This window comes from Histoplasma capsulatum, genomic scaffold (genome assembly GCF_000149585.1).
Source record: "Histoplasma capsulatum NAm1 scaffold_4 genomic scaffold, whole genome shotgun sequence".
Taxonomy (NCBI): domain Eukaryota; kingdom Fungi; phylum Ascomycota; class Eurotiomycetes; order Onygenales; family Ajellomycetaceae; genus Histoplasma; species Histoplasma mississippiense.
In genome coordinates, this window is record NW_001813979.1 from 2,711,817 (window position 1) to 2,723,059 (window position 11,243).

The following is an 11,243-nucleotide window of genomic DNA, read 5'->3' on the forward strand; positions in this document are numbered from 1 at the left end:
GGATATTTTGTTGCCTTGATATTGATTACTTTTTATGCAAAATGTCTTGCATTTCGTGGATGTGGTATAAAAGTGAACGAGAATGCCAGATAACTAGAAACGGGATTGTATGCTCAACTGAGTCTTAAAGCTCTAAAGAAGGGTAAAAATACAGAGGTATCTCGGTAGAAGTACATAGTGAAGAGAGAAAAGAGAAAATGGGATGAAAAAGATTCAATGTGTAGGAGAGGCAGGGCCACGGAGATGGGCGCATGCAAAAAGATATCAAAATGGAAGATGAATAATTTCCCTCCGAAATGAACCGCTGGTATCCCACCCAGCCTGCTATGTGGTTTGAAGTATCATTTCTGTTCCCTAAGGAAACCCATCGCTGCTGCCAGAATGATAAAGGAAACGGAAAAGAAGATAAGAGAAAAGCAACCAAGGAAAGGGTTACCTCTAATGCTGTGGAAGAAGAAATGCAACCTGTCCAATTCACGACGCCCAGAAGTTAATCAATTACATGTATTTAGTTCGTTTTGACTTTGGAGCGTACGGCTTATAATCACCGCCCTCACTCTCTTCAGTTCCACCGCGGACCAAAGGCGCCTGCGCGAGAATGACCTGTAGGTCATCGCTCTCGTCACTCTCGCTCCTCTCACTAACGTCCGAAGCAGCAACAGACGTAAGATCTATGGGAGTCTGGTTTGCCGAAGGCTCCAATGGCCCAAGCGCGCTAGTGACCAGCGAACTCATCTTGCCCACGTTTTTAAAAGTAGACGACTTAGTGCTGCTGCCAATGGGCCCCGCCAGTGGCCTGCCCATCGTGCGGGGAATTTTGGCATCTCTGATATCTGACCCGTTCGCGGTCCCGTCAATGATGCGCAGGTTTGCACGGAACATCTTGGGATCCCTCGAGTCATCGTATATGCCAACTTCCTCCAAATTCAAGCTTTCCAGGGCAAGCGTCTCGACCCTGGAATCTCCGAAGAACCACTCTTTGTCAGGGGCTAATCGCTGATCCGTCAAGCGGCCATATTCGCGGCCTGCTATGACTCCTTCCATATCTAATCCGAGCGAGAGGTCATCGAACATGAGAGACATGAGCTCTGATTCGTAACATCGGCCAACAACGTGATCTAGAGATATTTGAATTTGATGCTTCTCTGGTTGCATGCGGTACCATTTGCCATAGCCACGCATTCCCACGCACTCAAAAGAGTCGATGACTTCCTCATAGGTGAGAGGGCTCGGAGTTCCGATCGAATTCGGCTCTTTATAGGCATTCTTCGGTGAGAGGGTGTAAGCTTTGCCAACGAGGCGAACTGCTGTTGACTGACATAGCAGGGGAGAGTTAAGGTCAGCGTCACAGTTTCTGAGCTTGACCTGGATGCTCTCTATGACTAACACATCGGTAACCTGATGATGTTGATCTGCCAAAATTGATTTTTGCCGTGGCATGAGTCGGACGCCGTCTCCTCTTATTAGGAGTTCAGAACCAATAAATATTCCTTTACAATATACCGTTGCGTCCGGCCACACCCCCTTGAAATGGTACTTGTTGACCACCGAGCAAGAAGACATGATTGTGAGCGCGTTTTTAATAGATGGGTGATAGTCGTCAGGGTCGACTCCCTGTAGAAATATCTGCCAGTAGTTCAGGGGCCGAATGCAGTTCAGCGGTACGTATTTGTATTGGCGCGAGAGGTTCTTATTAGTGCTATTAGGGTCGGGGAATGTCTCTATCCGGAAACCAGATGTGTTGACGGCAAATTTCTTCTTGGTTTCTGTAATTATATCTTCAAGAATAGGAGGTTCCTCAGCCGTTTGCGCAACAGTGCCTGCTCGCCATTCGGGGATGCCAAGGAATTTTTTATTTTTGCGGCAATACATTTCGAAGCTTTCAGTTGACCAGTTGAACCTAAGTTCTGTTCCCTGGAAGGAGTAGCACCATAGAACAAGTTCGCCAAGGCGGGGGATAAACGAGTGTTGCATAAACGTTCTGGTTAGGTGTTCTTGTAGTGTGTTGCGTTGCGCTCTCCAGTCCATGCTTAATGGCTCCTTAATTGGTTGATCGATGCTGCCTCTTTCTTGTAACTTGAAAACCAGAGTCTTGAACACGTCTGGTGTCCCCTCCTCATCCTCAGCCATACATTTCTTCGTCTTTGGACGCCCTATACCGACCAGCGGCTGTCAGAGGCTACGCATCAAATGGAAACCGGGACAAATTATCCAAAGGCAAACGGGTCAGCCTCTCTTACCGGGTTTGCCTCCTACACCATTTGTGGATGCGCTCCCTCCACCAACTTTCTGCTTAGGCTTGGGGCCAGGCTTGCGTCGAAGTCTCTCCATGGAAGGGTCGTCGGATTTAATTGCTTGTTTACCGGTTCTGCAGAGATCACAGCGGCATGGAACGGTACCTCGAGTCATTAAATGGCAGAAGTGAGGCCAAAATCGATTTGGAGAATTAAAGTAGTACCCCGACGGGTGGCCGTACAGATATTTATCCCGCTATTGTTATTTGAAGTCAATCAGCTTGGATTCATGAATACGCAAACATCTTCACCAGCAGAGATACTAATACTGACGAGCGCGGGATTGTGCTGACGGGCCCTGGACATAAACACATATCCTTCGGGCAGTTGGTCAAGGATATATTGTTTCCCTATACTCCCAGTGGATTGGCAACGGTTGTTAACATGGTAACACTTGAGTCAACAAGGGAGAATCGACAAGAAGCGAATAATCATATATATGCAATATATCAACATGCTCATGCTCAAGAAGGCAGATGAAGACCCGAGGACCAGAGTAGAAGCTTGCCAAATCTTTTTGAGGAGTTCCAACCACAACTACGGATGCATCTTAACCAAATTCTCCAAATTTCCTGTAGGAAAACAAGAGAAATATGATCCAACTATACTGCACGGTACATGCATGCAACAATATGAAGCAGCAGTTATTCGGAACATGAAAGCAAACGAGTACGACAAAGGAAACGCGGATCTCGAATGCACAAGGACACACTAACCTGGTCTCACCTCATCTCTTTCTTTCATCCACATATTGGGCCAATTTCCGCAAATAAAGCTGCGGATCTTCTCTTTCGTATCGTGGATGTGTCGGCCAGACAGAGCTGTCGCCGTCGGTAAACGACTTGTCTATGCAGACTGTCACAACATTGCTGTCATCATCGTCCAGAAGCAGCGGGAGGAGAGGCGGCATGGCTTATTCGAAAAGGCGAAATAGTCAGCTAAAAAATAGGAGGATCTAAGTGTTTGGTCATTTTATATTAGTCCTGTTGCCGCCAAAAGACAGTTGCGGGCGCGTCTTTTGGATATTTCAAGCAGAAGCAAAATGATAGATATTCCCGGTCAAAGTTGCGACAAAGATTTGAATTGACCTCTCGGTGGACGAGACCACGGCTGTGATTGGCTGGCGGCGGGGCAGAGCTCGCATGGCAGACACTAGCCGGTTATGGAAGTCATGTGTTATAAGCTATCTTGTGATATAAAACACTCCAGGAAGTTTTCGCATTTTTCATACCACAAGCTCTCCATAAGACCAAGAGTTGTCTCTTGGGCTACTGGCATTCACTAAAACCCATCAATGGCCTCCTACCCCACATAGTAAGAGAAAATCATCTGAAGATATCATGATCTATATGATTGCTAATATGCTCGAGCTATGGCGACAATTGGCGAACGGAGTGAGGTAAAGTGAGGTCGAAACTCCGCCAAGGCAACGACATCCTGAGGCCTAGTTAACAGCTGCTCTGAGACCTTTCAAGTGAGATCTTAGCGCTCAGGTCCACTCTTGAAGAATGACATCAATTCTATTTTGAATGTGATCATTCAAAGCTTCTTGCCCAAATATCAGATTTCGATTTGGTACCATATGTTGAATTCGATTATGAGAAACTTAATACCGCGTGAGGGTGGGAGTCTCTAGAACTTCTTCGCATCCTCCCTCTGTGGCTGCCTGGAGAATTTGGAAAGCCAGATATCTTTTAAACATGTGGCCACTACGCCAAAATACGATCTCTAATGATGAATGGCTGGGAGTCTGGGTCCAGATCATCTATATACTCGGGTTATATATATTATTTCTGGTCATACCCATGCCACGCGCTTCTGATCGGTTTGGAAGTGGTTCACACGAAGTTGTTCGTGCGCGATGGACACGATTAACAGGGAGGGAAGGTGCCTTGCGAAGAGTGATCTCACTAAAAATGTATGCTTATTATGACAGCTTATGGGTTTGTTGTATTTCATTGAGAGCCGAAACTACTAGCTACGTGCCTCTTTAGATATATCGAACCCAGCCGGCTGCTAATTGCAAATAACTCACTAATTATGCATATTCCCCATCTGCTTCCAAGCCACTCACAGCCATGATCAATTTCATCTCCATGTCGAACCACTGGCCAAACACCATGACATCTATTTCGCGGCCGTTCGCCTCTTCATCCTCACTATAAACTGCCTATCAGGACCCATAGTTCCGGACAAGTCAAAGTTCGGTTGTGGCATTCCATTCGACGCTAGGGCTTCTTTGTCAACCTCAATGTCGAATGCCGACAATATGGCCACCACGGCAACAACGATTTCGTACATCGCGACGTTTCTTCCCGGACAAAAGGAGGTACCCCCTCCAAACGGACGCATTGAACACATTCGGTCTCTTAATGACTTTGATCTTGTGCTGCCGGGTATCGTCATCGCGTCCGCAGACAGTGTCTGTGCATCTGTTATGGCTACGTGTTGTTCACCTTCAGCCTCCAATTTGATACACCCATTAATATCTTTTCCTATGCTTCCGTTATCGTCTTGTTCTTCATCAATAAATCTTTCGGCCCAAAATTTAGAAGCATCTGGAAACGAGCCGTTTGGAGACCAAACATTTGGGTCTTTTTGTATTTCTCTGCCAGGGATGAATATCGTCCCCCCCTTGTGAAACACGTAACCGCCGAGTTCGGTCGTTTCTATGACCACTCGCACTGATGGTGAGGACACATATACACGAAGTATCTCAAGGAATAGCGATTTTACGAGCTTGTTCGCGGCGAGGCTTTCGATATCCACCGTGCCATCTTTCCTTTTAGACGATATTATTGCGTGACGAACTCGACACTGGAGTTGCGTATCGAGAACGCAATGTATCAACATCCACGTGGCGGCCGGGATGGCGTTGGCATTTGTGCTTGATTTACACATTAATCAGTTCTGCACTCAATGAGGAAAGAGGGGAAGCGACATACGCCCAAAGAAGTCCCAGGTGAAAAACAGCCCGCCCTCGTTTACTGATGCCATTGTTTAGAAATGTTCGGTGTCTCTGCCTCATCAACCTGGCCCCCCAATATTCATCCCACGCGGGATCTTCTGATTCCACATCCTCGAATTTTCGGTGCTTGGATGCCTCTTCCTCCCATTGCTCTAAAGCAGAGATCATCGCATCTCGGCTTGCAGCTGCCTCCGGTATAAATATGCTGGGTAAGTTCATTGTGAGCACTAATGCCCACGAATCAAATTCCCAAATATCTTCGAATGCTTGGGGCCAAATTTCTAAAATACGAGTCCCCATCAACATCGGAATGGAAGCAAGCGTGAACTGCCGCATAAGAAACTCTCTAAAATCCAGCGTTACCCATGCGTCGCTGGTGTCACATCTTCCTTTCCTTTGAAACATGTTTTCTAAATTTGCACTCAAAATCGCACTAAATTTAGATATCATGGCGGGTAAATTTCGACCATTGAGGTAAGGGAAATGTTGTCGATGGAGTTCAGCGATCATGCCTTGGCCGTCGCTATTGCTGGTTGTTCTCCGAGTTGATCCAAGGTAACCTCTCTCCAGGATATTTAGATCAGCTTGGGGGGCTCCAAATGCCTTATTCACGAGTAAGACAACGGGATCAAAGGTGAAAACCTTTGGGCGACGATCTACCTCCCTTGCAAGCTTAGGGTCAAAAATTGTATAGAGATTATTCCCTGCCATTAACGTTCGTGACACTGGGACGTTATGGTATTTTTCCCTAGAAAATTTGAGATCAGAACATGGACAAGCAGTGGTGTACCAAATCCCAACCCTTTCCCCCTATATTAAACCCCATCCTCCTTTTCGTTTCATCATCTTTCCGGAAGTATTTGATTTTCAGAGCAAGGAAGAGAGAAGAAATGTTCAACCCACTTAACCCAGCTCGAGAAACGAGTCGTCCCGCTGCGGAAGGACAACGCATGACCAAGCCACGGAATGATATAAGGGATCAACGGAGGCTCTCCCTTCTGCCAGGACCCATTACGTGCCTTGACGTTAGTGATAAGCCAGGTGGTGAGGAACGGGGAGACGAGAACGATGAGTATGCATAGCATCATCTCCAGCGTAGTATTGAACTCGATGCTGGATAACATTGTCGTGGGTCTAGGGGGGAGATTCAGCTCTGTCCTATACTGCTCTCAAGCTGTATGTAACGAGGTAAATATACCTCGATTCTTTCTTTGCTTTCTCTTGTTTTTCCGTCGTTTTCGTCTTCTTTCGACTTTGGAACAGGTATATTCATGAGAAAGATAATTTCATATCTGAAAACGAGACTCATATGCGTCTGAATCAAATTTAAATTTTCCCTGGGTTGAAGACCAAGGTAATATATATATTGTGCCACCGTTGGCAAGGGCTCATTGGCGTACTGTATGAAGCAGCCATAGCAGAAACATATGATATCTGCCGACAAATCCTTGTAGTGGCTGGTTTCCCTTTTATCCTGTTTTGCCTTCTTATAGTGAGACATATGCCGACGGATGTTCATGAGTTGCTTGCTTTTTTTTCATTTTTCGTGTGATTTGTCGGTTAGCCGGGCTAGACGTAGAGAAGGGAGGGTTGTCTGGTATATGGAACGATGGAAGCTAAAAGCGGGATGCCGTTAGTATGCATGACTTGTGGCCGTCAAAAAGCGCATATGGTTCGCCCACATCTCATATGGACGAATTACTGACACTTTTCGCGCGGAGCTGAAGCTACGATACGGCGATAAAAGACATTTTCTTATTCTACACTGTGTAAAAAGATGAAGCTAGCTCCAAACGGGATATTCATAGGATCATAGGATGCGAGTATTTGAAATAAAAGAAGTATAATATTTACAGCACATATCACATCCGATCAACTAACAGAGAGCCTCGGATGCTCTACTCCGCGGTCTCAGCTTGTGCACCCAGACTATCCGTATCTGCATGGGCATCCACATATGCATCTGAATCCGCATTCGGGTCTGCATCTGTATCACGACTCCTCTGGTCGTTTTGCTTCTCAGCCTCGTCCCCGGCTTCGTTGCCTTTCTGGTATGGAGGAAGAGCCCGTTCAGCCTCGCCATCACGAACCCACACCCTACGCAGCTCGTCATCGATTTCTATTTTCCGAGCCTTCCACCCCTCAACCTGGTCAAGCCGCTTCCGAAGTTCTTGTATTTCCTTCTCTACACCCATTTTCTCCTTTTCTGTGCCGATACGGTCGAATTCCCATTCGGTGCCATCCTGTCCCATGCCAAGGGTAAGATTAAAGGTATGGTACTTCTTCAGCGAAGCACGTGTGGAGATCGTGATCAGAGTGATCCCTCGTTGCTTGGCTTGTTCATAGAGCAAGCCTTCAACATCAGAAGAGACAGCAGACGTGGCTTCGTCGATGAATGCATATCGAGGCTCGTGGTACAGGAGTCTTGCCATGCCCATGCGCTGCTTTTCACCACCACTTAAGACGTCTTTCCATTCCTTACGACAGTCCCAACCACCCTCCCGATCGGGTAAGTATCCGAGGTGAACGTCGTTCAACACACGAAGTAAATCCGCCTCACTCTTCCCATCTTCTCGCATGTCCATTTCGCTGTGGGGGTAAATGACTTGGTCACGCAGCGTGCCCCCGCTAAGGTATGGGCGCTGCGGGAGGAACATTATGCCATCTTCGCCAAATCTCCTAGGCCGACTAACTAGTCCACGGTAAACTGGCCAGAGCCCTGCGACAATGCGAGCGATGGCAGATTTTCCCACCCCATTCGGGCCGGAAATCAGAAGGTGCTCGCCAGAGCGGACTATAAATGACAATGATTCGATAAGTTCATCACCTCCTTGAGGAAAGAGAGACGGCGCTACCACAGGTACATGCTCTAGGCGCACTCCGTCGAACCCGCTGTGAATCGTGCCTTGGACATCTGAGAGAGAGTACAGTTCAGGATGAGAACCACGTCGCGAAGCATATGCATTAGCTTGTACGCGGTGGAGGGTTGATATTAACGTATACACACGAGAAGTATATCCTGCCAACTCAGAAAGGTCTTTAATGCTATACATCATACGACCTCCAGCATCCGCTAGAGAAAGCATAAGTCGCTTGTTCGTAATGAAATCTTTCATGCGATCTCTCTCCCTGTCATAAGTTTCAGGAGACAAGAGAGTCATTTCGGAAACACCAGCTAGACCGCCCCAAGCAGGTAGAAATATTGGGAGAGACGTGATAAGATACCCAAAAGCGGACCAAGAATACTTAAGAATCATATCTTCAAGCATATTATATCGGATTTTCAGGCTGTATATACCCTCCATCCATCGTTGAAGATCCTTAAAGCTTTTGGTGAGGAACACACGTTCCATTTCAGCTCCGCCGTAGAACGCCACCTCCTCAGCATTAGCCAAAAGTCGGGAGTGGAGGCCTCTAAAGTCACCCTCTTTTCTACCTTCGACAGCTGCCAACTTTCCGAATGGCGGAGAGAGACGACGAAGTATTGTTGCTGTACCAAAATATCCGCTCAGAATCCCTGTCAATGCTAATGGTCCAAGCGAACGATAGAGTTGATAGTTGAAAACGAACAGGTCCACTAGTGGTTTCCCAATCGAAGAATATAGCGTCGCCGAGGCTGCGCAGAATCGCGTGAGGTCCTGCGTGATGAATTGGTCTGCGGATTCGCCAACCCCACCATCAAGATTGGAGAGTTTGTAATAGTTTATGTTATCATTGAGGTAAAGGTCATGTATATACCTTGTGAGTCGCGTTCGGAAAGCAATCGAGACCTTTGATTGGAGAAACTTAATCATAGCATTGGTGTAAGACGCGAATGTTCCGATTCCACACCATTTTATGAGGCCCCAGACAAACGCTTTACCTTTGCCGGTGACCAAATCTCGCACAATCTCTCCGTCAAGTCTTGCTACAACGAGAGATAGATATGTTCTAAGCATAAGAAAGACGCCGTGACCAATCAAGAATCCAGTTTCTTTACTCTTCCATCTCGGAATCATGATGCTTAGGAGGCTGAGAAACTGGTGCAAGAAGGCCAGATTTAAGCCTGGTTTTGTGGAGGGGGGTGGAATTTGGGAGGAGACGGACGATATATCACCAAGACCGGCCGCCCTGGGAGGATTCAGGAATAGCCGTCGATGCGCATCGAATGTCATTGGCTTCGTCGGATGAATGGTTACTTTGGAGGTAATTGAAGACGATACGGACGATTTATAGGGAACGTATATTATCCGTGTCCCATCCTTGCCACGAAGACCGGAGTTCTTCCTCAACAATCGTTTCCCCTCAGCCCGCTCCTTCGCCCATTCATGCCACCAGCGATATCCCCCATATCCGCTTCCGATTATCGATAGAAGGAGGGTCGTAGTTGCGATTAGCTTGGCAGCTCTGGAGGATTTGCGGAATCGATCTTGCAACAGTTTCGAAGAGTGGGTGAAAAGAAGAAGCAAGGGGTCCTCGGGGGGCCGCAACGTCGACTGAACAGCCATTATGTCCGTATATGGAGTATGGTGTAAGATCACTCGCAGTCCGGTTGAACTTGGGTTCAAATATCCCGTTTTATTGGCCTTCCAGAAATTGCATTTGTCAACCCTCGATAACGCTCTGTGCCAGTGGTTCGGAAATGTAAGGACAGCTTCTTTGGAATCCGATTTCTTCTTCAATCACTGACATGTGAGTACAAATATTATGAGTTTTCCGCAGGGGGTGAAAGTGCTAACTCTACCAGAGAAAGGCTTAACTGAAGGAATGAAGAAACCGGCTGATGAAGAATCACGACGATTCAATGACATGTGACGACACCGAGAACCGATGGATTTCATCATCACGTGATTATCCATATGTGGCTTGTACCAGTGTTTGTATTGTGGGTAGCGTTGAAATACGATTACAACTGTATTATACAGTACGACAGCGGATAATAATACACAGGAATGTAATCTCTTGCCGCCCATGTCTGCGCGCAGACGAATGATCAGATTAGCTCCACCACCAAGTACAGATCTGACTCGATTTTGTTGAAGCATTAACATGTTGCACGCAACCCGCACTATTCGCCAATCACGAAACATTGCCTTCAGAAACGATGTCAAGCCAACGTACATCGGAGCCTATGGGATGTTTCGTCTGCACAAACTTGCCCCAGGCTTTGTTTGATCGCTGTCACTATCACTGTGGAACCAAACACATCCACAATGTGTATGGTGCTGCCAAGCGGAAGCGGCAGGCTTGGCTTTCTTCCTAGCGGCAAAGTAGCCGGTGCCCGAAAGAAACGAACGGGGCCAATCTGATGGCTAACTGCTTTCGATTTGTGTAAGCGCCGTCAAGAACAACGCTGCCCAATAGCAGCAACGAGACGCATGAGTGAGATCTGTAATAGCGCAAGAAAAAACCCTCGATGAGCATATTCCGTGAATTTTGCTGCCAATCGGCATCTGCTCGTGAAGTGAGTCTCTAGGATAATCAATGCCAATTCACGCCATGGGTCAAAACATGATAGAACAGGCTTGCGCACAGCTAACATACGAGGTCAAAGTAGTACTATTGGAGGGATTGGGTTGGGTGGTTCGTCCCCTCTATTACCAGTTGGCTCGGGTGATAGCTAAGCTCCAGAAGCCTAGAATTATCAACCCAGAGGAACTCTTACAATTTAATTCTTGCACAGGAGCGGCTCATCTGAATACCCGAGTTCCCAAATTATCATAAATTTCGTGGATCTGGGCGAGAGAGGAAGAGAGACCCCCATACCTAGCCTAGTTAAGGTGTCGAGTTACACGACAAAGGCTACGGCTCAAAACCATGCCCAACAGCCAAAGTATTATACGCAAGGACATGGAGGATCCATGCAAGTTTCCTTATACCCCGCTTTTCAAGGTCTTAATGTATCACGAGTTGCTCAACTTGGGCAAGCCGGCAACAGCTGCCGCCTCGAGTGGATTGGTGGTTGATAATGCCGGATTGACTCGCGCGTAGGCGACAAATGA

General features: G+C 47.1%; 4 protein-coding genes across 4 annotated transcripts; all 4 read right to left on the bottom strand.

Moving 5' to 3' along the window:
• Positions 1-498: 498 nt before the first annotated feature.
• On the bottom strand, positions 499-2,409 carry HCAG_04815 (predicted protein; the record flags this gene model as incomplete). Its single annotated transcript, XM_001540925.1, has 2 exons — positions 499-2,153; positions 2,241-2,409. 2 exons carry the CDS (start codon positions 2,407-2,409, stop codon positions 499-501), a joined length of 1,824 nt encoding a protein of 607 aa, XP_001540975.1.
• Positions 2,410-3,021: 612 nt separating this feature from the next.
• Positions 3,022-3,204, bottom strand: HCAG_04816 (predicted protein; the record flags this gene model as incomplete). Its single annotated transcript, XM_001540926.1, has 1 exon — positions 3,022-3,204. One exon carries the CDS (start codon positions 3,202-3,204, stop codon positions 3,022-3,024), a length of 183 nt encoding a protein of 60 aa, XP_001540976.1.
• A 1,217-nt stretch (positions 3,205-4,421) lies between these two features.
• HCAG_04817 (predicted protein) lies at positions 4,422-6,781 on the bottom strand (the record flags this gene model as incomplete). The annotated part of the gene is made up of 4 exons (XM_001540927.1): positions 4,422-5,181; positions 5,240-6,010; positions 6,166-6,375; positions 6,663-6,781. 4 exons carry the CDS (start codon positions 6,779-6,781, stop codon positions 4,422-4,424), a joined length of 1,860 nt encoding a protein of 619 aa, XP_001540977.1.
• Positions 6,782-7,160: 379 nt separating this feature from the next.
• On the bottom strand, positions 7,161-9,260 carry HCAG_04818 (hypothetical protein; the record flags this gene model as incomplete). The annotated part of the gene is made up of 2 exons (XM_001540928.1): positions 7,161-9,169; positions 9,242-9,260. The coding sequence occupies 2 exons, from the start codon at positions 9,258-9,260 to the stop codon at positions 7,161-7,163; spliced, it is 2,028 nt and encodes a 675-aa protein (XP_001540978.1).
• Positions 9,261-11,243: the final 1,983 nt, after the last annotated feature.